The sequence below is a fragment of the Podarcis gaigeae genome (assembly GCF_964106915.1).
Source record: "Podarcis gaigeae genome assembly, chromosome: 5".
Taxonomy (NCBI): domain Eukaryota; kingdom Metazoa; phylum Chordata; class Lepidosauria; order Squamata; family Lacertidae; genus Podarcis; species Podarcis gaigeae.
In genome coordinates, this window is record NC_139681.1 from 87,304,432 (window position 1) to 87,330,495 (window position 26,064).

A 26,064-nucleotide genomic window follows, 5' to 3' on the forward strand; every position below is an offset into this window, starting at 1 on the left:
ACATCATCCTACTTTAAGGGTACATCCCAGCCAGCCATAAATACCCTAGGAGGTGTGACCTGGAATGAGTACTAAGAGCCAAGTAGAGAGGCCTGGCATGCCACATTTGGTCCCCAGACATTAGGTTCCTGATCTCTGCTGAAAGGGCACCTCCCCATGCTAACAGTAGGTTTTTAATGCTGGATTTTATCACGTTAAAAACTGTATTAATGCATGCAACGGGCTATTATTCTTGCCTTGTACAAAAGCTGCCACAAATATCTACATAATTGTTATGCATTACGTTCATTATGCAAACATTATCATCTGGAAAGTTGGTCACCCAACTACAGATAAGTTAATAAAAGGGTTGCTTGAGTAATTTGTGCAATATTTCCTGTCCCAGTAATTAAGAAACAATGACCAACTTAAGGCGGCCATTCGTCTTTCAGAAGGTCCTTTGCCTAAGAGAATGAAGAAAGTTTTAACCCCTACCCTGAGCCTCGTGTAATTGCTTTCTTGACCTGCCCCTGGTCTCTTGCACGAGCAGCTGGAACTTTAGCTTGTTAAGAGTACGGAGAGCTGTTAGGAGACCCCCTCACAGAGCTACAATTCCCAGAGTTCCTTGGGAAGAAGAACTGATCGTTAAACTGCTCTGGGAAGTGTAGCTCTGTGAAGGGAAGAGGGGTCTATTTCTTTCTTTAAAAATACCGTATTTTTCGCCCTATAGGACGCACCGTCCCATAAGGCGCACCTAGTTTTTTGGGGGGGAAATAAAGGGAAAAAAAATTATTTTCCCCCAGGTGTGGGGGAAGCCCAAGCTTCCCCCGACCCCAGTCTCCAAACAGGCAGCTCTCTGCAAGCCGTGGGAGCCCAGCGCTGGCTCCCGCTGCTTGCAGAGAGGTCCGCGAAGCCTGGACGCGCTGAGCTCAGCGCGCGCAGGCTTCGGCATGCAGGCAACTCTCCGCAAGCAGCGGGAGCGCTCCTGCTGCTTGAGGAGAGGTCCGCGAAGCCTGGAGAGCGAGAGGGGTCGGTGCGCACCGACCCCTCTCGCTCTCCAGGCTTCAGCGAAAGCTTGCATTCGTCCCATAGGACACACACACATTTCCCCTTCATTTTTGGAGGGGAAAAAGTGCGTCCTATAGGGCGAAAAATACAGTACATTTTTCAGATTTTTGAATATACAGTGGATGCTCGGGTTGCGAACATGATCCGTGGGGGATGCACATTCGCAAACTGCAGCGGCGCGTCTGCACAAGTGCAGGTTGTGATTTGGCGCGTCTGCGCATGCGCAAAGTGCGATTTAGTGCTTCTGTGCATGCGCGACTGCTGAAACCTGGAAGTAACCCATTCCGGTACTTCCAGGTTTCAGCGGTGCGTAACCCGAAAAAACGCAACCTGAAGCGTCTGTAACCCGAGGTATGACTGTATAAGGTGTGACTGGAATGTTTGGTGAATGGTCACAGAAATCGGACAGTGAGAAATATTCAAACATACATACCTTACAGGCCTTCAAAGTAGGCACCCTCTGATACAATGCACCATTGACAACGTTTGTAGAACTGTTGGAAACTTCTGGAGAAGTCCTCTTTTTGTACTGCTTTCAGTTCCCTCGTCAGAGCAGCTTGGATGTGTGAAATGTTGGAAAATCTGTGCCCTTTCAGCACAGATTTCAGTTTTGGAAAAAGAAAGAAATCTGGTGGGGCCAGATTGGGGAAGTATGGAGGGTGAGACAACTCAGTAACCTCACTGCACTATTAACAGCTACCCCCCGGTGAAATTAGCAAAGTTCTATCACACAAATGATAATCATTGTTGGAAATGTAAAGAAAAAGAAGGTACTTTTTATCATATGTGGTGGACGTGTCCTAAGGTGAAAGACTTCTGGGAAAAGATTTATAATGAGTTGAAAAAAATGTTGAAAAATACATTTATTAAGAAACCAGAAGCCTTTCTACTTGGAATAATAGGACTGGAATTGCCCAAAAAAGATGTTAGATAGTTTTTGTATGCCACTACAGCGGCAAGACTCTTATTAGCCAAAAACTGGAAATTAGCCAAATTAGCCAAAAACTGGCAAGAAATACCAACAATAGAAGAATGGCAGATGAAGATGTTGGACTTTTTGGAGCTGGCTGACCTGACTGGAAGAATCTGTGACCAGAAGGAAGAGGAAACACAAGAGGATTGAAAGAAATTTAAAGAATATCTAGCTAAATATTGTGATATAAGATAAATAGAAAATTCTTAGACGTAATAAACAGGCTTAGGTGTAGAATAAGAATATGTGGTAGTAAATATTAACGATTAGAATATTAATAAAGGACAAGAGGTTAGTAAATGAAAGGAGTTAATATTATTAGAAATATGAATTTGGAGAACTGTTATACAGGTGACGTAATGAAATTCAGTTAGAGGGGATTCGAGGAAGTCAGTTATCAACGTAATGAGAATTTGGTATTTGAAGAACATTTTTTCTTTGTGTTTAGTTTTGTAGTGTGATGTGTTTTTCTTTGTTGTGTGTTTTGTTATGTTGTTTTTGTGATAAATGTGGAAAATCAATAATAAAAAAATTGGGGGGGAAAAACTGCTACTAAACGCTACCGCATGAACGTAGGCCTGTCAACAAATGCTGAGACACGTGTGCGTATGTAAGCTGAGATACAGGAGAACACCTCCCACATGTCTCCTCAAATCTGGCAGTTCCCATTATCACATACAGGAGTGATTCACCCTACTTTCCGGTCACACTTTGTACATCATACATTTTCCAAAACAGAACAACACCCCCCCACGCCAAACCCTACTACTTCCCTCAGGACTTCCCAGTCCACCCATTGCATGGCATTCTAATCAAACCTTCTTTTGCTGCCTATCCTTTTCGGGAAGAGGGGTCTTCTAATAACTCTTGGCATCCTTAACAAGCTGCAGTTTCCACGATTCTTTGGGTGAAGCCATGACTGTACTGCCATTATGTATTGTACTTTAATACTGGTATAGGATCCTTTACTGCATCTGGAGGGGCTAATTTATGGGGTGCAGGAAAAGCTGTGTGGCACACACACCCCTCACTCCTCCAGCATCTTGGCACAGTTCCCCACCCTTCAGCTACCACTGCCTAAGGCACCTGGTACACTTTGCCCAATGGTATGGCCGGCCCTGTCTTATCAGTGGGGATGATTGGCATCCTTATCAAGGTTCTGTGTTGCATGGATAAGTCTCTGTCTTCTTTCCCAGTACCACGTCTACTGTACTCCCTTTGCCGCTGCCACAATTGTTGGCGGTGTGGCCTTGGGAAGGGCAGAAAAATTTCCGAGGGGCAGGGGAATCAAACCCCTGCACTGGGGGCTAACATACATAGCATTTCAGGCTAAAACCCTGTTTTCCAGAGCATTCAAGCCTATTGATTTCAGAGGGGATAAACACAAGGGACTAGGTGTGGATTTACAAGGTTAGAGACTCATGCAAGGAGACTGACGTGGCTGGAAGCTAACAGGCAGGTAATGTAGTTGCCATAGCACTTCCACTTTCTGGACCACAGAATCAAGCATGAGCTCTTGAACATGTTTTCTTTGTGCAAGACTGATTTGTGTTCCTGTGTTTACAATATAAGCGCTCGAAAGCCTTCTCTGGAAAGATCGCATCAAAATCTCTCTCCCCCCCCCCCTTCCGTTCTTACCTGTGCGAATGATTCAGAGCGAGGTCGGGCTTCCTCATCTTCAAGTAGCAGATTACAAGCTTTGTTTCAATAAAACTGGCAATACTTGAGATGTCTTTCGGAGAGGCATCAAAGGGCTTCCCTAAAGCTGCACCTTTGCTGCAAAGCTTGCGAGAAATAACAACAACACCCACTTACTGGCGGTACAAAACCGTGTGACAAGTACATTACATAGCTCGACGAAAAGCAGAATAATCAAAGCAGGGTGGTGTTCAAAGCACTCTGCACCCGTCAATGTATTGCAGGCTTACAATGCCCCTGGATGATGGTAGGCCAGTATTTCATTGCAGCTGTGGGTAGGAACTGAGGGCTGAGAGACTGAGTTCATGGTAGGGGCAACAAGTGAAGCAGGGTGGGACTTTTGGTTCATCCACAGCAGCAGTCTAAGCAATTGTCCTTCTTTACTTGTCCTCACCAGGTGAGCTGTTATGAAAAGGTTGCATATATTCAGGGCCGGTCCGCCCATGAGGCAGCCTGAGGCAGACGCCTCAGATGTCAGAATCCCACTGAGGCACCAGCTATTGGAGAAGTGGTAGCTTCAGCGACGGTGGCGGCTTCCAGTGAAATCTCATGAGATCTTGTGCACTTTGCAAGATCTCATGAGAGTTCTGCAAGATCTTGGTGGAACCCACCATCTCTGCTGGCTTCATGGGGGCTGCTGCGTGACCCAGGTAAGGAAGGCTTTGGCAGCAGTGGGGATGGCACCCCCCCATTCTGCTTCAGGCGGTGAAATGGGACGGGCCTTCCCTGCATATATGTGTAAATAGAACTGTATATCCTAAAGACACCACAGTCTCTGTCAGCCTTCATTCCAAGGAAACCAAACCCTGTGTAAGCACTAGAGCCCCTAGAGCAGGCATAGGCAAACCAGGCCCCTCAAGGTGTTTTGGGACTACAACTCCCATGATCCCTAGCTAACAGGACCGGTGGTCAGGGATGATGGGAATTGTTATGTACTGAAGTTCTCACCCTGGGCCGGTAGGGGGATACTGTAGATAGTTTTCACTCAGGTCTACATATGCAAATAGGGGATTGAAAGTGATGTTCAGTGATTGGATAGTTACAGAAAGTGGTTACTGTTGCGCTGTAGTGGAGCTCTATATAAGCAGGCTGGCTGAACCCTTCATTTCAGTTCTGGCCTGGCCTGTGAATAAACAAGAGCTGTTTGAAGAATTGCTGTGTCGCCGGATATGTTCACTCACAACTAAACAGGAATTGTAGTCCCTAAACATCTGGAGGGCCAAGTTTGCCTATGTCTGCCCTAGAGCCTCCCACTACTCGGAGGTGGGGGTGTGATGTAATGATACCAAGCTACATGGGCCAATGCCCTGACAGGCAGTTCCTGTGTTCCTGGGGTTTAAAGGTGATATTCAAAGCATCTTCCTTTCTTGTGCCCATAGGATGTGCATAATGCTTCTCCACTGCTTGACTAAAATTGAGGCTAGCTTATGTAATATGCTTAGATTGAGGTGCTATTCACTGCCCACTGTGAGAAGAGGGATATTAGAGCACATGAAGGATGATTTGAGGAGATAGATAGATAGATAGATATCCTAATACCATTTAGAATCATTTTCTCCCAATGATCAACCGAGAACCTGATTTGCATATTCCTTAGTCAGTTGGGAAAGGTCGTGACCAAAGAAATAAAAATCTCAGAATACCTTTTATGATTTCCCTTGCCCAATAATAATAGAGGAGATTCAGATTAGAAGAGGCTGCTTTAATCCATCCATCAAGAAAGCCAAGGAAGACTATAAGTAGGAAAATAAGTGAAAGGAGGAGTAATTTCTGTTCTTAATTCTCAGTTAATGGAAGAGAATCGTGTGAATAGTGGCCCGCTGAATGCTTTAAGGATGAAATAGGCTTGTTTTCATATTTCACTCATATTCTTCTCCCATGGAATTTAATATAGAATAATCACCTTATTACTGAATACTTTAAAAGCATTCTGAATTTCTAATGCAAGGCTAAGGTCCTCTCTCCATTTATAGGGAGCTGTTTAAGAAGCACCATGGGAAGAGAGAGAGAAAGAGGAAGGGGAAAAGTTCCCTATCTCATTTCTTTCTCATCACAGCAGTTGCAGGAGCTTCCATTGGAAAGCGAGGTGCCTGGAGAAGCTTGTATGATTCTCCACATGCAGCAGATAGTTGCTGTGGGGAGGGGGGGGGAAGAATTAAATCAAGGAAATAGCATGTGGGAGAAAGAGCCAAACTGTCTCCCAAGGAAATAGCATGTGGGAGAAAGAGCCAAACTGTCTCCAATACGACAGTACTTTTCTCTTTTTGAAGAAGATCTATCTCTTAAAGAAGATCACAGATATCTCCCGCCATCTCTGCTTGTTTGGCCCTGTGATCCCACCCCTCAGCCTCCCCCATCAGCCCCTGTTTGGACAAGCCATAGTCGAGATTCACCACAGTTTCTTTGGATTTGGACCTCACACTAAACTGTGGTTGATTTAAAAGGGAAACTGGCTCATGAGGCCTGTGACTGGGAGTAATTTCCACTGTGGGAAAACACTTAAAAACGGTTCTGGAGGAAAGTTCAGCTCTACTTAGAGAAGAGGAGCCACCTTTTAAAAAAACTTCTTATTTTTTACTTTTCCTCTTACATGTGGTCTAAATTAGGAAATATACATATTGGACCACTGTAGGCAGATGGAAACATTGGCAGGATTTTGTTTTCACTTGTCGTGTAACAGTTATCATGGAAAATATGGATTGATATAATAGGGTTCGGAGAAGATGTGGTTTTAAATCTTTAAAATGGGACGCCAGGGAAGGGATGGGGGGAAATCCTGAGATTCAGAGGAATCTCTTTATATGGATATGTAATTTAATTTTTTTAAAATATAATTTTGCATTGTAAAAATCAAATGAAAATGATTTCAAGAAAAAAAGGAAATGTACATATTGTGTATGCAGGTTTTATGCTCCATTTGTGTCACTAAGGCTTTGAAAGATCTAACAACACATCTGACAGCACTAGGATAGCTCAGCTGGTTGGAACGTGGGGCCAATAACACCAACGTCGCAGGTTCAATCCCCGTGTAGGATAACTGCATATTCTTGGATATTCTGCATATTCAGGGGCTTGGACCAGATGATCCTCAAGGTCCCTTCTAACTCTACAGTTCTTATGATTCTATTCCAGGGGTCAGCAAACCTTTTCAGCAGGGGCCCGTCCCACTGTCCCTCAGACCTTGTTGGGGGCCGGACTATATTTTGGGGGAAAAAGTGAACGAATTCCTATGCTCCACAAATAACCCAGAGATGCATTTTAAATAAAAGGACACATTCTATTCATGTAAAAACACACTGATTCCCGGACCGTCTATGGGCCGGATTGAGAAGGCGATTGGGCCAGATCTGGCCCCCTGGGCCTTAGTTTGCCTAAAGGTAAAGGGACCCCTGACCATTAGGTCCAGTCGTGGCCGACTCTGGGGTTGCGGTGCTCATCTCGTTTTATTGGCTGAGGGAGCCGGCGTACAGCTTCCGGGTCATGTGGCCAGCATGACTAAGCCTCTTCTGGTGAACCAGAGCAGTGCACGGAAACGCCGTTATCTTCCCGCCGGAGAGGTACCTATTTATCTACTTGCACTTGATGTGCTTTCGAACTGCTAGGTTGGCAGGAGCAGGGACCGAGCAACGGGAGCTCACCCCATCACGGGGATTTGAACCGCCGACCTTCCGAATGGCAAGTCCTAGGCTCTGTGGTTTAACCCACAGTGCCACCCGCGTCCCTTTAGTTTGCCTACCCATGTTCTATTCTTTCACTGGATGATTCTTTCACTAGCTCCCCTCCCCAAATTTTTAGGGATCCACATTACCTGAGTTGGGTTGTGCCATTCTCTAGTTTCGGCCTCAAGACAGGGCAAATGAAGTGCTTTGAAGATTTGAAATATGCTACACAAAGCTCCCAATATAATTACCTCTTTTATTTTATCCCACCTTTTCCAGGAAAAATCGCAGGCCATTTATGACACTCCTTAGTTTCAAATCCCCATATCATCTTGTTACAGGGAAGAGACATAAATCAGAGGGTTCATTGCTTGTAACTTTTAGCCCTGCTACCATATATATATATAGATATAGCCTCCAAAGCGTCTCTATAGGAAAGATGTATATGTGGCTGAAAGAGCAAGAGAATTATTTCCACACACCTCAGCGAGCACAAAGGTATTGCCGACTTTTTTTGGGTGGGTTAATTCTTTTTGGGTAATAATGCTTTTCTACAGACTAGACCCTGCTTCAGCGTGACAAAAAAAATATGGGAACTGGGAAATGGTGCTGTTAAATGAAGGAAGGAATCATTTAGAATCTTTACATTAAAGCCCTACCCTTTAAAATGATGTTCAGGGAAGTTTTGTAATAGTTGATGCTTTTTAATATTTTGTTGGGAGCCGCCAAGAGTGGCTGGGGCAACCCACTCAGATGGGCAGCATTTAAATAATAAAATGATGATGATGATGAAGAAGAAGAAAAAGAAGAAGAAGAAGAAGAAGAATACAACAACAACCACCAACTTGGAGAGTGAGGTTCAGCGCTATAATCCTCCCAGAGCCTTTGAAACAGGTAAAGCTGCTAAAAATTACATTTGAGATATTCCACCCCCACCCCATCCCAATGTTCTTTGATGTGGAAGGAAAAGGATGAACTTGAATTTCAAGCACTGGATTAGGCTCAGCATGGACTGGGGAGCCTTCCGGGTGATCCAGCAAGGCTTTTCTTGTGAAACAAAAGCCTTGCGGGACGTATCTGAGGCCATGCGGTACCATTTCAGACTTCAGGTGGAGGGTGACCAAATGTTCGAATGCTTCTCTGCATCATAGACAGCCCTATCAACTTGAATGAGAAGATATAGTGTATTTAATCCAAATGGCCTCTTTTGCATGAGCAAGTAAGCATTTGGTCTTCCACCTGCGTTCAGAAATGGTACAACTACAGACAGGTTGCATGGTGAAGCCCTTTCTCAACAGGTCCTGGAAGTTACTTGGGGTCTGTCTTGATCTGTGCTGCCTGCAAGAATCATAGAATCATAGAGTTGGAAGAGACCACAAGGGCCATCGAGTCCAACCCCCTGCCAAGCAGGAAACACCATCAGAGCACTCCTGACATATGGTTGTCAAGCCTCTGCTTAAAGACCTCCAAGGAAGGAGACTCCACCAAGAGATGGGGGAGAAATTTGTTCCGTTCCCATACATTTTCCAAACCAGTGCATGAACTGAAATATGGGTCTCCTTGGAAATTTGCACTTCTTCTGATTCTCCTTTGCGGCCGCTTGCCTCTCAGCTTTCCTCCAATATTGATTGTAATATCCTGGACCAGGGACAGCCCACCATGCTGGCTACTGCTGTACTGGGGAAAAAGGAATCTCTCAAGCTAATAGCATTGCCCGTACTTCTCAACCTTGCTTTGCAGGCAAAAAATGACAAGAAACCGGCATGATGAGGGCTAGTTAAGGTATCTGTAGAGCTCATGCACACCCACACACATTTAAACAAACAAATAAATAAATAAAAATAGTGAAGAATAAGAGCAAATTGGCTTTTGGTGCTATCACTGTTCCCCATTTGATCTTCCTTTCCTTATTTTCGAGACAACTTGGGATACGTTTTCAGCTGAGCGAGCAGAAATTCTATTTATTTATTTTAAAAAAAACCCTCCGCCCTGCCTTTATTGTTAATGAGAGTTGTGTAAATAACTTCCTGTACAATGTCTCGAAATTTTCATTTCATGTTAATTCAATACTAAATCTGCATGCAGCTGCCATCCGAGAGGAGCTAAATTTACTGGCCTTTATGCGAATCGTTCTGCAATTGCTGTCATTGAGAGGTTTATTGTTTGCTATTCTCGCAGCCCTCTCAATGAGCTAGGTGGGCATTGGATGGGCTGAAAGCCTGGGATGCATGATAATGTCTCATTCCACAAAGCCATCCCTATCTGAGCAAGTTAGGCTAAGCAGGGTGCTATTTATTTATGTATTCAAATGCATAATCTCAAAGCAGTTTACATTGGCCCCTATGTCATAGCACTGTAGAGCTGGAAGGGACCACGAGGGTCATCTAGTCCAACCCCCTTACAATGGAGGAATCTCAGCTAAAGCATCCATGACAGATGGCCATCCAACCTCTGCTTAGAAACCTCCATGGAAGGAGAGTCCACACCCTGCCGAGGGAGACCGTTCCACTATTGAATGGCTCCTACTTTCAGAAAGTCCCTCCTGATGTTCAGTCGGAATCTCGTTTCTTGTAACTTGAAGCCATTGATCGAGTCCTAACCTCCAGAGCAGGAGAAAACAAGCTTGTTCTCTTTTCCATGTAACAGCCCTTGGGATATTTGAAGATGGCTATCATATTTCCTCTCAATTTCCTCGTTTCCAGGCTAAACATACCCAACACCTTCAACCATTCCTCATACGGCTTGGTTTCCAGACCCTGGATTATGTTGGTTGCCCTCTTCTGTTCAGGACTTGGGGTTTGCTTCCAAAGTCACAGAGACATAGGAAACTGCCTTATACAGTGGTACCTCGGGTTACATACGCTTCAGGTTACATACGCTTCAGGTTCCAGACTCTGCTAACCCAGAAATAATACCTCAGGTTAAGAACTTTGCTTCAGGATGAGAACAGAAATCCTGCTCCAGCGGCACGGCGGCAGCCAGAGGCCCCATTAGCTAAAGTGGTGCTTCAGGTTAAGAACAATTTCAGGTTAGGAATGGACCTCCAGAATGAATTAAGTACTTAACCCGAGGTACCACTGTACTGGTTCAGATTTCTGTCCCATTTAGCTGGCTGGGAGTGGTACTCAAGGGTTTTCATACAGGGGACTTTCCTAGCTCTTAGCACCTGGAGATGGTGGTGATGGCAATGATATTGATGATGAAATTTATTACCTGCCCTTCACCAGAAGGTCCTGGGGTGGGTTAGAACAATTCAAAATTCAGAATTAAAAACAGTTAAAGTGGTCACAGCAGATGCGTGGTTATGGAACAAACACACTGCATATGTTGAAGGTCAAGATAAAGAGCTGCATCTTCGGCCTTTGCCAGAATCGATACAGTGAAGAAGCCAGACAGACTTCTGTGGGGAATGAATTCTACAGCTTAGGGGCTGTCACAGATAATGCCTTTTCCTGAGGTTTTGTGGGAGTTGGAACTACTAAGAAGGCCCCTTCTGTTGACCTTAACACCTGGAGGGTCTATAGAGAAGAAGCTGGTCTTCCAGAGATTTGGTTCCTACTGTGATGGCCTGGGGTCAGACTCGGAGCCAGAGGAGTCTCAGTCCGCACCGGATCCTTTGCCTCAGGTGGCAGCTGAACCTAGTCTGGGGCCTGATTCTGAAGAGCCCCAGTCTGCACAGGTTCCCCTGCAACAAGCACCAGCTGGGCCGAGTCAGGGGCCTGAGCCTGCCCTGGCTCCAGATGCGGGGATGACCTCGTTGCCTTCAGCTGGGCAATCACTTACAGCTGCTCCACTACCAGTTAGGTCAGGAGAGGCTGAGGCGGCCTCTGGCTCTAGTAACCCACTGACATCTCCCGAGCTGCAGAGACTGAGGTCTGAGAGAAGGAGAGACCTGAGTACTCGCAGAAGGAGTCCTCGCCTTCAGGCAAGACAGGGAGGTGAGTCATCGGGGGATCAGGACCGGCCGTTACCCCGACAGAGATAAAAGGCTGCTGGACCCCACCCCAGGTTGTGGGAGCAATGTTGCTGTTTGCCAGAACCTGCCTGTGATCCTGTGCCTGACCTTGCCTGGTTTCCTGCCTCGGCCCTGTCGGATTGACTCCTCGCGAAACCCCTGGATTCGGGACCGGATCAGGTTATCCCCGGGCCCAGCACACCTACGTCTTTTAGGGCTTTAGACACTAGCATAAGCATCTTGAATTGGGTACCTTCCATATGTAGAGCAAACGCTCTGTCACTAAGTTACAACCATTTCCTTAGATCAGGCATGGCCAAACTTGGCCTTCCATATGTTTTGGGACTACAATTCCCATCATCCACGACCACTGGTCCTGTTAGCTATGGATGTTGGGAGTTGTAGTCCCAAAACATCTAGAGGGCCGAGTTTGGCTATGCCTGCCTTAGATGCAGAGACCAGTTCCCTAGCTACTGTTCCTGAGTCCTGATTCAGAGAGCATGACTGTCAGCTCAGATGCACTTCAACCTCTGCATGCCACAGTTACTGTAGATGCAGATCAGACATCCGTGAGTAAAGTCAGCAGCATTGCACTACTCAGGTGAGCAAACAAGCCAGTTGTGTTATTAGCTTATTGTGCAACTGAGCTGGTGCCTAGGCTTTATGGTTTGGTTCTGTCACCTTCTTTGTTGTACCCAGAAGTCGGGTCCAGTGAGTTCAAGCAAACTCATTATGGAGACAGGGTCAAGAGTCAGATGTAACATTTGTACAACAGAAGGGCTGATTTGGAAGCTTTCTGCATAAGCACATCTTTATTCTCTCCAGAGCTGATTTCGGGGGGGGGGGGGGGAATAAAAAGCTATGCCCATTTGTTATGAGAGTCATTCGTGGGCAGCTCTGACTAGCCCATCACCAGCAGACCTCCCTGATATCTCTGTCACCGCCTTGCAACTACTGTTTATTTTCTGCAGAAGGGGAAGGATGGGGGCGGGTGGGAAATGAACAAATAAATGCACAGGTGGTCCTTAATTTAAAAAAACAAAACAGGGCAGGCAGTTTGAGCAAAACTGATGGACTGGCTGACTTGACACCTCTTGTGCAAGTTGGAAGCTGTATGTGAAGATTGTGCAGTACAATCGCTGTAAATCAACGAGTAGGGAAACCCCAGGCCTGGAGAACTGCTCCCCTGACCCCGGGCCACCCCTCCACTGGCCCTGTTTGGACACCATTTTTCTAGCCCACCTGGAATGCGTCCTTGACCTTTGATAATGCTTTTTGCTTCTCTGGACAAAGGATAAAAAAAGAAGTGTGTGTATATGTAGAAGACAGCCTACTGTACACAGACAACATTTACATTCACGGCTCCACCTGTTTTCCCTTTGGCCCCACCCACCACTGCCACATGGCCCTTGGAAGCCTCCTCAGAAGGGAATGTGGCCCTTAGTCTGAAAAAGCTTCCACCTCTCTTGCCTTAACTAGTGCTTCTCCCCTCTCCCGTTTCCCCCTGACGTGTACACGTGATTGCAGATTCAGAATAGAAATCCTGAAAGGGACTGCCTTATAAATCTTGATGTGAATCACGAAGTCAATTCTAGGGTCCTTGCGGGTGGAGGGCTGCTCCCTAAGGGAAGTGGCAAAGTTACCCGAAAGCATTCACTGCCCGCAAAGCTGTTTTCCTGGTTTTGGCCCTTCATTGCATCCTGTGTCAGAGAACTGAATTGACATTAGCTGCACAGCCAGCCTCTCACATCTCTCCTCCGCCATTTAGACAGGGACCATTGTTCCAAAAAGCTGCTGTCACTGGCTGCTCAGCTGCAGAAAGCTAGCAATCTCAGATGCATTATGAACAAACAATCAAACAAAGAGCCCCCATCCCTGAATAGAGCCCCAAACCTCAGCGTGTCCTCCTACACCTTTCATTGTCTCTCTCAACAGCACACCCCCCCTCTCTCTCCACCTCCACCCATCACTGCTGTTCATCCTTTGACACTGTAAAATAACAAACGGCTCTGGCAAAAGCTGTCACAGTGCCCTGCTGGCGTGTCTATGCGCAGATCGCCTAAATGCAAGTGGAGTACTTTAATAACACACTTCTACTGTACCCGGGTCCTGTCCTTGCGGATAAAGTTCCTCTCCAAATCAGTCCATGAGCTTTCTGAACCTTAGCAAGGACCTCTTAAGCAGGACTCTTCAAAAATGTTATCAATTTGCCAGGAGAACCCCTTCAGGCATAAAAGACTACGCAAACAACGCAGGCTCGCAGTTTTTCACGCCCCTGTGAAATATACTTGGAGTTGAGAGTGGATTTCATGCTCTTTATTCAGCTCATAGTGGTGAGGAGGAATGAAAGTTCCCTCAGAATGTCTGCTTTCAAGATTGGTCCACAGGAGCCACCCAATCCAGCTCCAGGTGGAAGTGAATCCGCAACCTGATTGGCCTACAGGAGAATCCTGGAATTAGCCAATCACGTGGGGCCCATTGTGTAAATAATGTATATAAAGCAGACATTCTGGGGGAACTTCCATTCCTCCTCACCACTATGAGCTGAATAAAGAGCATGAAATCCACTCTCGACTCTGAGAAATCCAGCTTTTCCACAGCAGGTGGAAAGGACTCCTGACTACAATATTCCAAGGAGGTGTTGCAAAGTATAGGACAGTCCAGCCTCTCACCATATCAGTGGGGCCCAAAGGCCTGGAGGAGCTGGAGAGGCTTGTTGCAATCACAGCACAATCAAGGGTCCCATGATTTTTTTAAAAAAGAAAATTGTAATTTGTAGATGTGGAGCTGGAGTACGGGTCACTAATGCTTAATTGTCATTACAGCCTCTTATTATTCTACACAGCAGTTAATCAGCTTTTAGACTGGGCGTGAGAGACAAAAATAACTCTCTGCATTCTACTTCTACAAAACAGCTTACTCTTATCAGCCCTTTTAAAAAGTGTAATTAATGTTGCTGGGTTGCCTCTACGCAGAAGGTGAAGAGATGGAACTGCAGCGCGGGAAGTTTCTGAATCCCAATCTTATTTGTGTTTAGGAATGTTGGAAAGTTTTGGTGGAAGCAGAAAAAGGAGAGACAATTTCTGGTCTTCGCTTCTTCGCCCCATGTCCGAAACCAGCCCAGCAGCTACGCTTGGTATTCGCTGCTGCTACTGCTTTCAATCTACAGTAAAGGTAAAGGTTAAGGGACCCCTGACCATTAGGTCCAGTTGTGGCCGACTTTGGGGTTGTGGCGCTCATCTCGGTTTATTGGCAGAGGGAGCCGGCATACAGCTTCCGGGTCATGTGGCCAGCATGACCAAGCTGCTTCTGGCGAATCAGAGCAGTGCACGGAAGTGCCGTTTACCTTCCTGCCGGAGCGGTACCTATTTATCTACTTGCACTTTGACATGCTTTCGAACTGCTAGGTTGGCAGGAGCAGGGGCTGAGCAACGGAAGCTCACCCCGTTGTGGGGATTTGAACCGCCGACCTTCTGATTGGCAAGTTCTTCTTCTCTGTGGTTTAACCCACAGCGCCACCCACAATTGATGATTGTCCCCCACCTTTTGCATTTGTGTCTCCTCTCCTTTGCACTGAAATGAATGGGGCCGGGGCCGGTGAGAGACATTTTGACGCCTGCGGTGAATCACAAAATGGCGCTCCGCACACCAGGGAAGGAAGGGTGAGCAAAGATCTACATCAGGAACAAGGTGGAATCAGGAACAAGTAGGAATCAAAGGCAGTCACCGGTGTGTGTGTATGCTCTGAATTATGCTGGGTGGGTGCAGTCAGGGAGACCCCAGCAGTGCCTCCTATTCAGCAAGAGGCTACATGGTGGGGGGACTGCTGAGGAGGTGGTGGATCTGACCTCCAAGGAGCTCGCTGCAGACATCGCTGCACCTGTGGCGGCAGCAGCAGCAGGCAATGCATTCCTTTGAGGCTGGTTCTGCCGCCCCTGTGGATCCTGCCACCTGAGGCAAATCTCACTTTGCCTCATGTCTGAACCAGCCCTGAATGGGCTAACAACAACAACAACAACAACAACAACAATTTATTATGGTATTTATACCCTGCCCATCTGGCTGAGTTTCCCCAGCCACTCTGGGCGGTTTCCAACTGAATATTAAAAACAATACAGCATCAGACATTAAAAACTTCCCTAAACAGGGCCGCCTTCAGTTGTCTTTTAAAAGTAAAATAGTTGTTTATTTCCTTGACATCTGCTGGGAGGGCGTTCCACAGGGCAGGCGCCACTATCAAGAAGCCCCTCTGCCTGGTTCCTTGTAACCTCACTTCTCGCAGCGAGGGAACCGCCAGAAGGCCCTCTGCATTGGACCTCAGTGTCTGGGCTGGATGATGGGGGTGGAGACGCTCCTTCAGGTATACTGGACCGAGGCTGCTGAGGGCTTTAAAGGTCAGCACCAACACTTTGTATTGTACTTGGAAACGTACTAGGAGCCAATGATGATATTTCAGGACCGGTGTTATATGGTCTCGGTGGCCACTCCCTGTCACCAGACTAGCTGCCACATTATGGATTAATTGCAGTTTCCGAGTCACCTTCAAAGGTAGCCCCACGTAGAGCGCATTGCAGTAGTCCAAGTGGGTAGAGGAACGTAATGATAAAGGAACTGATTACACAAGTAATTCCATAAAATTCCTCCACACCTGACATTCCTTCATCTAATGTAAAGAGATGCTGTGGATGTGCTTAGGGTGTGGAGTTTGGATATGCTGTAGCAACATGGTAATAGTGATTGCAATTTGAAGTAAAATAAAGCAATAGTCAGTAAAATTACGGTTGGTCTAAGTAAAAGGCATTTTTCTGTCTTGATAGTACATCAAAGACTCAAACGTTGATCACTGGAGCCTTTGCGTGAAATGTAAATGAAACCTTGTGGGGAAAGTAAAGGAATTATTGCTTATGTCATGTTTTCAGAGGAGCAGGGAAATATTTCTGAGCTTTAGAGAGACTGTCAACTCTGGGCAAAATGGCCAAATGTACAGGGGAGCCAATTAGGCCTAATTATAAATCACCCAATCTGTTCTTGTTCTCTTTCTTTCCTTACTGCAGAATTCGTATACTGTACCTCTGAGTATGCAGTTGCCAAGATGCCAAAGATGTTGCTTAAACAAAGTAACATGTGGAGAAACTGCCATTGCTAATGCCAAGTAAATAACGTAGGAACATAGATGTTGCTGGGAAGGAAAAAATAATTATAAAAGGAGAATTCTCTGGATGCCAAGATGCAGTACTCTTTGGTGAGAGAACACCAGTGGAGATTTAAAATCTCAAAATATGCAGCAAAGTAAAGCGTGGACATATAGACCGTTAGACCTTTAAAATATGCCCTTCTAAGTTCCTTCCAAAGCCCCCGTAGCATAGCAAAAGTCCATGCATTTGGTAAGTTAAATATGGGTTTACGTAAAAACTCTTCAAAGGTCAGTTTCATGTGCTTTTCCATACTTCAGTCAGAAAGCACTGGCAGTAAAACTTGGCTTAGTTACAGTGGTGAAAGTTTCTAAATTATTGTTATAGGGACACAAGAATGGCTTGTAATAGCCATGCGGTCTGAGCTGCAGCAAACATCTCAGAACCTCTTCACACGCTGAGCTCCTTTGGTAGACTGAGGTGAACAAAAGCCTTGATTACTTTCCTCCCAAGGTGAGGGAGAATGACCTAGCTAAGCTCGGCAGGACAGCTTACTTGATGGCATTAACCCCTTCATGCATTAATTTGACTTGAGAGTCCCATGGACTGCAAGAAGATCAAACCTATCCATTCTGAAGGAAATCAGCCCTGAGTGTTCACTGGAAGGACAGATCCTGAAGCTGAGGTTCCAATACTTTGGCCACCTCATGAGAAGAGAAGACTCCCTGGAAAAGACCCTGCTGTTGGGAAAGATGGAGGGCACAAGGAGAAGGGACGACAGAGGACGAGATGGTTGGACAGTGTTCTCAAAGCTACCAACATGAGTTTGATAAAACTGCAGGAGGCAGTGGAAGACAGGAGTGCCTGGCATGCTCTGGTCCATGGGGTCATGAAGAGTCGGACACGACTAAACGACTAAACAACAACAACAACAACAACAACAATGTTGGTTAAATGAGGCTGGTTATCCCTCAACATGAAACTGCCTTATACTGAGTCAGACTACTGGCCTATCTAGCGCAATATTGTCTACACTGACTGGCAACAGTTCTCCAGGGTTTCAGATTGGAGTGATTCCCAGTGCTACCTAGAGATGCTAGGAATTGAAACTTGGAGCATCTTAGGGTTGCCAGTTAGGAGCATCTCAGACCCTGAGATTTCAGGGTCCAAACCTGAGACCTAAGAATGGCCCCTGCTGATGTCAAGGGGGTGGTCTGTAGAGATGGAGGTTAATGGGAAAAGGGGAACATCTCCCCTATGAACCAACCTGTTCCTGCGATCATCATCTGAGGCCCTTCAATGAGAGGTCTGGAGGGCGGCAACACAAGAACAGGCCTTTTCTGCACCTTCGTTAGATATCTATCTATCTATCTATCTATCTATCTATCTAGGCGCCAGGCAAAAGCATCCCTCCTCTCCCAGGTCTTTAACCAATCAATGACCTTATAAACTCTCTGTGTGTGGGTCATTGTTTTTTGTTTGTTACTATGCTATGACTTTTTGTGTGTTTATATTGTAAACTGACCTGTGATTCTTGGGTGGAGGGCAGTATAGAAATTTAAACAACAACAACAACAACAACAACAACAATAAGGAAGGCATACTCCCGCAGAGCATCTCCACTAAAATTTGCAGCAGATCCTGCCAGCCTGAAGCCTGCAAGTTTCATTGCACAGTCTTATTATTAGTCTTATTATTATTAAGCACTGTGCCACCCACCTGGAGATCCAAGCTCTCCACTTGCCAACTGGAGGGGGCCAGGCAAACCTGGAAACTTCAGGCCAGACCCAGAGGTCTGGTAACCCTTGACCATCTCCATGCAAAGCAGATGCTCTCCACCAAGTGAAAGCCTTTCCACTAAACAGCATTTCTTGTAAAGAGACGAGGCAGAGTAGGGAGGCTGGTGGATGAATAACCGAGTTGTTCTCCCCGCCATGCTGAGGGTGATGGCACATGGCTGAAAATGCCACAAAGATGGATGGGTTCAAAATGCAGTTCTCAGATGCAGGGGGCGGGGAATAGATCGTTATAACAATTTAATAAAAAGAGACCCCTCTTGCAGCAATAAAAGAGAACAGAAGGCAGAGACGGAAGAGGAGCATGCATGAAAATCAATTCCTAGGCTTTGCTCTCTAAAATATAGTGATAGTGCCACAGTCATAAAAAAAATGGATTCACATCTGTTCTTTTGAATCTGAAGGGTAGAACATCTGCTTTGTATGCAGAAGGATTCAATCTCCAGCATCCTCTAGGACGGATGGACAAATTCCTTTGTCTGAAATTCTGGAGAGCTGTGGCCAGTCAGTGCAGACAATGCTGAGCAATGGTTGGACTCATTATAAGACCCGTTCCTATGTTCAGTTTCTATACCAAGCTGAATGCTTCAGGCCTTTTCAGGGATGCAACCATGGGGGGGAAGACGGGGGAAACTGTCTTAATAAAATGCACAACCCCACACCCCTATTCCTTGTGGATCTTTAGTGACAAAAATGCAGTATCAGCACTGCAGCAAAGCGTGTTCTCTTTCATAGAGAGCACGTGTTGTGGTGGGGTCTGGCAGGCCACCCCTCTGTTGCTGGGCGGGTTAGTTTGGATGACCATCGCAGTGATTGGGCAGTTGGGTTGCTGGGCAAATTTTGGTGTTGCCATTTAGAGGGACGGACCAAAGGTTATAAAATCAAGTCACATAGCACTGACTGGGCTCTTTCGCTGCGTGCATCGGATCCCCCCCTCGCTAATTTAGGGCTCTTGGTTGACCTTCCTATGCCTGCCACGGGGTCGTCTGCTTTGGAGCGGGGCCTGGTAGGAATTTTGTCCATTTGGCTGATTGGCTGGTGCCATTTGATTTTTGCCTACTGTGTAGCAAATTGTCACAACTTGTAAGGTTGCGGTTAGGCATTGGTTAAAATGGTGGAGGGGTAAGGATTGGTGGTGCCTACCCCTCCAATGCTGCTGCAGAAAGGGAATTCTGTTAAAGGAATCCAGGGGCTTGCCTTTCTTTTCTCCGTACCCCTGATTGGGGCTTAGGGCCGCGCAAGCCCCCGAGAGTATGCGGGTGGGGGGGATGAGGGTCTGGTGCCCAGCCCCATTCTCTCCCCAATATTGTTTTCCCTTACTGACTTTCACTGGAATCCGGAAGTCAGTTCTGTCCCTGGGCGTGGGGACAAATAGTCATAACCAATGCTTAAGCAACCACTCACATTTATGTATTTTAATAAAGTTGTGGCCAAAATTATGCCAAGAACCTTAAACAAACATTATGTGTGAATTGTGAATTATTTAGGGGGTGGCTTGGGGACCTTGACACGCAAATCTTAGTGAATTATGGTGAAAGATGAAATGCAATGAAGGAACATTAGCTTCACCCCTTTAATGTATATATTTTAGCTCTTATCTTCACAGAGCCCGATCCTTCGCATGTTTACTCAGAACAAAGTCTGATCACACTGAGTTCAAGCGACTTTACTCCCACTAAAGGGGTATAGGATCAATTGACAAAATAACCCTCAGTCACAATAAAATGGTTAAGGTTGCTGCACCCATTAATTCTTCAAAACTCGTTCACATTAGCAATAAAGTGCTAACTAAGCCGGCAATCATTGTGCATTACAAACAACACAATGCACAATGATTGTCATGCAGTATTTTCTGGAGTGGCTTAGCTTGCATTTCCTTGCTTTTGTGTGTGTGAGTTTTGAAAAGGAATTGGTACAGCAGTCTGTTCTGTAAAGAAAAGAGATATTTTCGTCTATTAACTTCCTGTGCTTGAAAACTTTTTATTGTTGTTGCAGGCAAAAGTGAAATTTGTGGTTACTTTGTGTGTCTGTGTGCATGTGTGTGAGAGAGAGGGGGTGTGAGAGAGAGAGAGCGAGTGAGCGAGCGCAGCAACCAGTTCTGTTGTTGTTGCTATCAGCATCGCGTTGCTAATGATTCAGGCTCAAAACAGATGTTCATAATGTTACTGGTTTATTAAAAAGGATTATATGCAGCTCGCTGTCAAGGCTCTGAACACAGGCCTGCGGCAGGTTTTCTTCTGGTCCAAGGGAGAAAAAAGAGGATGGTGTGTTGAGGGGTGGTATACAGGTAATTCAACTTGCAGCCATCTATAGCTCTCAGCTGTTCTGTTTCTTTTTGGAGAAATGACCTTTTAAGAACTCGCTTAGTGTAAACTAGTTAGACTGCAACATGCACAACAAGTAAGGAAACATGCACTACGATGGAAGTTGGTGCATCACAGCAGTAGAGCTTTTAGGCATTGTGGAGTGGATACATACGGCAAAAGGGAATTTGCTTAGTCTGGCAATCAGATCCTGGCATGTATCTGCTGTTGCCCACCCTTGTATGCTCACGCACACAGAACACATTCACATTGGGACACCCTTCAAAGAGTTAAGTCAAGAGCCGAGACTACGATTAAAAAAATAAATAAATAGAGTGACACTTACGTTGATTTCACAATCGCACCGGGAGAGCCCATAATGACCATCTGTGGGTTATGGAATTAATCCAGCTCGTGAAAAGAGATCTCTACGGCCCTCTGGTGAATTAATCATACTTTATTTGAGATCTTCATTTCACATCCCAGAGACAAACACCACATCCGAGATGGCGAGCACAGCGATACCGTTTGGAGCTCTTTCTAGGCTTTAAAAGTAACATACCAGCCATTAACCTACTTCATTTGTTTGTTTAATGACCTGGAGGAGATTATTTTCAGGACAACAGAGTGTAAAATTTAATTCCGGAAGAGATTTATGGCACAAGGAAACCTTTCTAGAATTTGTATACCATCTTTATCGGGATAATTAATTGCCTGTCGAGAGATTTTTTTTTTGCCCCAGACATCTTGCTAACAGCTCCCACTCCAACAACTAAGCCAACGTCAGGGCTGCTCGCTTCACTGGGGCAGAGTACATGAACCGGCCTTAGATCCACATCTTCTGAGGTAAACAAATGTAAAGGCCTCACTTGCTTCCAGACATTTCCCTTCTTTGGTAACATCTGATACAGTGCAGCAAAGAAACAACCACCATTTTAAAGGATAATGAAGAGTACAAAAATTAGTAGTGAGTCTGAGAAACGATCCATGTACTGTAATAAACCTCTCCTCCCCATTATGTGCGTTACCAGAGAGTTAAGTGTGGGAAGCAGCCGCAGAGAAGCGGCAACCACACCATATGGGGGGACTTTTAAGCTACATCGGAGGAGGACTGCAAGGACCAACTGGGTAATTATAGCCAAGCGATTTCAAATTAAGAGGAGGCCTACCATCAAATGCCAGCTAAAATTGGAATCCTAAGCACTTATCATTCAATTAAAGTATTTATATCTTGGTGGACGGAGTAAATTAAGCTGTCCAAGGTGGCTGACAATGTGAAAAACCCAGCCACGCAAGAAAAGAATGGCTGCAACAGCAAATTCGCAGCAGCGGCGAGCAGAACTTCCCCTTGAATTCAAGGGACCCGCTGCTAAAGCAACATTCACTTAAGCCTCAACCGAGCGAGGGTGGAGAAGATTTTCCTCAAGGAGGGATTTTGGTGCCCCTGTTGAAAAGACCCCGCTCCTGAAAAATCTCCACTGTATTATGTTGTTGTTGTTTAGTCGTTTAGTCGTGTCCGACTCTTCATGACCCCATGGACCAGAGCACGCCAGGCACTCCTGTCCTCCACTGCCTCCCGCAGTTTAGTCAAACTCATGCTGGTAGCTTCGAGAACACTATCCAACCATCTGGTCCTCTGTTGTCCCCTTCTCCTTGTGCCCTCCATCTTTCCCAACATCAGGGTCTTTTCCAGGGAGTCTTCTCTTCTCATGAGGTGGCCAAAGTATTGGAGCCTCAGCTTCAGGATCTGTCCTTCCAGTGAGCACTCAGGGCTGATTTCCTTCAGAATGGATAGGTTTGATCTTCTTGCAGTCCATGGGACTCTCAAGAGTCTCCTCCAGCACCATAATTCAAAAGCATCAATTCTTCGGCGATCAGCCTTCTTTATGGTCCAACTCTCACTTTCATATAGAAAGCGGAAAATGCCAGGGTGACCAGTCAATCACCACATGCCTTCTCCAGTACCAGCAGAGACTGGTTCATTTGGGCAAATAGTGCATCAGTCTCAGTCTGCCCTTGGCCAACCTCCAATTGCCTGCATTCTTACAACCAACTCAGGGCAGTGGCGCTGCCTGTTCTGTTCCTCCTCCTCATTCTCAGTGTTGCCTTTGCAGAACTCAGTAGAGATTTGGATGGGGCAAAACTTGAATGAATAGGCTCTGCCTGTCACAGACCCTCTAAGAGTCCCAATTTTCCAGGGCTAGTCCTGGATTTGCAGAAGCCATCCCGGTTTTTGATTTGATCCCAGAATGTTCCGCTTTCCCTTAGGACGTCCCTATTTTCATCAGAAATGTCGGAGGGTATGGAGTTATGCAACACTCCAAGCCAAGGAGATAAGATACAACTTTTAGAAAACACCTGAAGGCAGCCCTGTATAGAGAAGTTTTTAAATGTTTAAAACGATGTTTTTATGTATGTTGGAAGCCAGCCAGCATGGAATAGGACATCCCTATTTTCATCAGGGGACGCGGGGGTTAAACCACAGAGCCTAGGACTTGCCGATCAAAAGGTCGGTGGTTCGAATCCCCGCAACGGGGTGATCTCCCGTTGCTCGGTCCCTGCTCCTGCCCACCTAGCAGTTTGAAAGCACGTCAAAGTGCAAGTAGATAAATAGGTACCGCTCCGGTGGGAAGATAAACGGCGTTTCCTTGCACTGCTCTGGTTTGCCAGAAGCGGCTTAGTCATGCTGGCCACATGACCCGGAAGCTGTATGCCGGCTCCCTCGGCCAGTAAAGCGAGATGTGCGCCGCAACCCCAGAGTCGGTTGCAGCTGGACCTAATGGTCAGGGGCCCCTTTACCTTTACCTATTTTCATCAGAGAAATGTTGGAGGGTATGCTGTCATTGGCTCAGCTTCCAGCTATGGTTGGCCTCTCTACTTTTCTGCCTTGCCAGTCCCAAATGGACACCAGCCACTACGTATTTCAGTGCATGGCAATGTAGTTCAAGAAGACTTTCCCAAATCCTATACCACACACACACACCAGTTTTGGAACATACCCGATTCATTCCCACCACACAGCTTAAGACAGAATTCTGGGCCTCTGTGCACCCTGCTAGCAGTTATCCTTTGGCAGTGAGAGTTAAAGGTAATCAATATTAAGACTACAGAGGAAGAACTCAAGCATTTTAGAGCGATGCAAAATTCCTGCACGAGGAATGCTGTAGCCTGCTCTCTCGGGGTTAGGTGCTGAGGAAATATTCGCTCTCTCGGGATAAATTACAGCCGCTAATTACATTTTGGTCCTCAGACGAAGAGCACGGTTTGATAAACACACACAAAAAGTAGGCCATTTCACAGCCTCTGGGGAGCACTGCATTACCCAGGATGACAAAACGCACCTTTTAAGCCGTTTTTAAACAGCAGAGATCCTACGATAATGAGAATGACTGCAAGTGACTTTGCAAATCAAATGTAAAGGGCTTGCTGAAGTGGAGTACCTGAGCGCTGGGATGTGAATGGAGGAACGTATGGAAAATCAAGAAACAGTATAACGGGGAAGGGAGTATGATGGGAAATCCAGGTGCTTGGAGATCCTGTCCCCCCCCCCCCAAGTAACTAGCAATACGGGTCAGTGGATATATGTCTGACTGTTTGGTGTAAGAGGATATAAAATGGTCCAGGTCAGCCCTGGGCATGTTGCCCTTAGAACTTTCATGTATCTTCAGCCTGCAACGAAGTTTTCTTGAGAATAAAAGCTTTGTCTCGAGAATGGTGCTTAGAGCTGCTCACCTGGAAACAGCTCCCCCCAGGGAACCTGCTCTAGGCAGCCACAGTTCCATTAACCATGTTACATTCTTATAGCTCTAACAGGAGAGCAGATAATGCCAGTCCTGGCAAAGAGATGGGGGTGGATATCATAAAGACACCTACGTTTTCCCCAAACCAAGCAAGGGATAAAGGTAAAGGTACCCCTGACCATTGGGTTCAGTCGCGGACGACTCTGGGGTTGTGGCGCTCATCTCGCTCTATAGGCCGAGGGAGCCGGCGTTTGTCCGCAGACAGCTTCCGCGTCATGTGGCCAGCATAACTAAGCCGCTTCTGGCAAACCAGAGCAGCGCGCGGAAACACCGTTTACCTTCCCGCCGGAGCGGTACCTATTTATCTACTTGTACTTGACGTGCTTTCGAACTGCTAGGTGGGCAGGAGCTGGGACCGAACAACAGGAGCTCACCCCGTCACGGGGATATGAACCGCCGACCTTCTGATCGGCAAGCCCTAGGCTCAGTGGTTTAGACCACAGCGCCACCCACGTCCCTAAGCAAGGGATGGCACCAGATAAAAGGGCAGTGAGTCCTTCCACTTAATATTATCTGCTCTCGCCACCATTGCTTACAGCAGTGTCCCTTGAATTTGGGTCCCCAGTTGGACTACAACTCCCATCACTCTCACCCATCACCAATGGTCAGGGATGGTGGGTGTTGTAGCCTGAGGTTGAAGAACACTGGCCCAGAGCTATGTGGGTGACAGAAATGCAAACAGGCTTACATTGAGCTGCCTTGCATATAGCGACATGTATTTTCCAGGGTTGGGTGGGGACATCATAATGCTTGCCTTAAAATACATATATCTCTTATTTGGCTCATCTGGAGAAGGACTCTGCTTCTCCTGCCCTTAAAACCCACCAATGCATGTTCCTTGAAGCCTCTTTCTCATATCTTCCTACCTTCTCTCCCACCCTCTTATGTGGCTGTTGGCCCCATCAGTGGTAGAGGGAGCTATACCCCCACCCATTTTTAAGGTCTATTTGCACTTAATGTAGGGAGGAGAGATTTCTACTGCCACCAGTGCCCATCAGCTGTCATGGACTGGCTGGCTGCAGAGGACGGATGGGAGGCATCAGCTAGGAAACCCTCAAGGGAAGAAGACTCAGAGCCAGGAGATTGGATGACGATGTGTCGTCAGAGGGAGAAGAGGGAGGAGAATGGGAGCAGGAGGTGTAAGAAGCTGAAGAGGTAACAGCGTTTAGTGAGCAGGAAGAAGCTGGGGCAGAGAGCAGTCAAGAATCAGAGGCAGCAGCAGAGGGGGCCCAAGCAACAGAGATGAGGCAGGCGGCTGAAGAAGCCAGGGAGTCTCCTGCTGCGATCAGCTCCTCTCCCCCTGGTCTCCCAGAACCAGAAGAGGTATGAAGAGGGTGGAACAGAGACGGACAAGGCGACAAAGTCTCAGATGGCTTGAGAAGGACCCAGGGAAGGAGGAGACTTAGAGAGCGGAGGGAAGGCAGGGACCTGGCAACTACCTCACTGGGGCAAGGCCTACCAGGAAAAGTTGCTGTGCCCACTAGGCTTGAGCTGTTTTGGTTTCTTTGAATAAAGAGTTAACTTTGTCGACACCAGGTATTCCTTATTGCTGACCTACTCCTAAACCTGGCTCCTCAGTGGGTGGGAGAGTGTGAGAGGAGATATGAACATAACGGCTTGGGGTCTGAGGCCAGTGTCCTTGAACTGCTCAGCTCTGTAAAGAAGTGCTGTGTGAGGCACCTACGGGTGCTGCTGTGGTCA

General features: G+C 46.5%; 1 protein-coding gene across 1 annotated transcript in view; it reads right to left on the bottom strand.

Annotated features, from left to right (window-relative positions):
* Positions 1 to 26,064, bottom strand: part of SPATA16 (spermatogenesis associated 16) — a 156,125-nt gene that overhangs the window by 110,512 nt on the left and 19,549 nt on the right. The window contains exon 3 of the mRNA XM_083739594.1: positions 3,659 to 3,804. Within this exon, the coding sequence (XP_083595720.1) occupies positions 3,659 to 3,804 (146 nt within the window). The remainder of the gene's footprint in view (positions 1 to 3,658; positions 3,805 to 26,064) is intronic.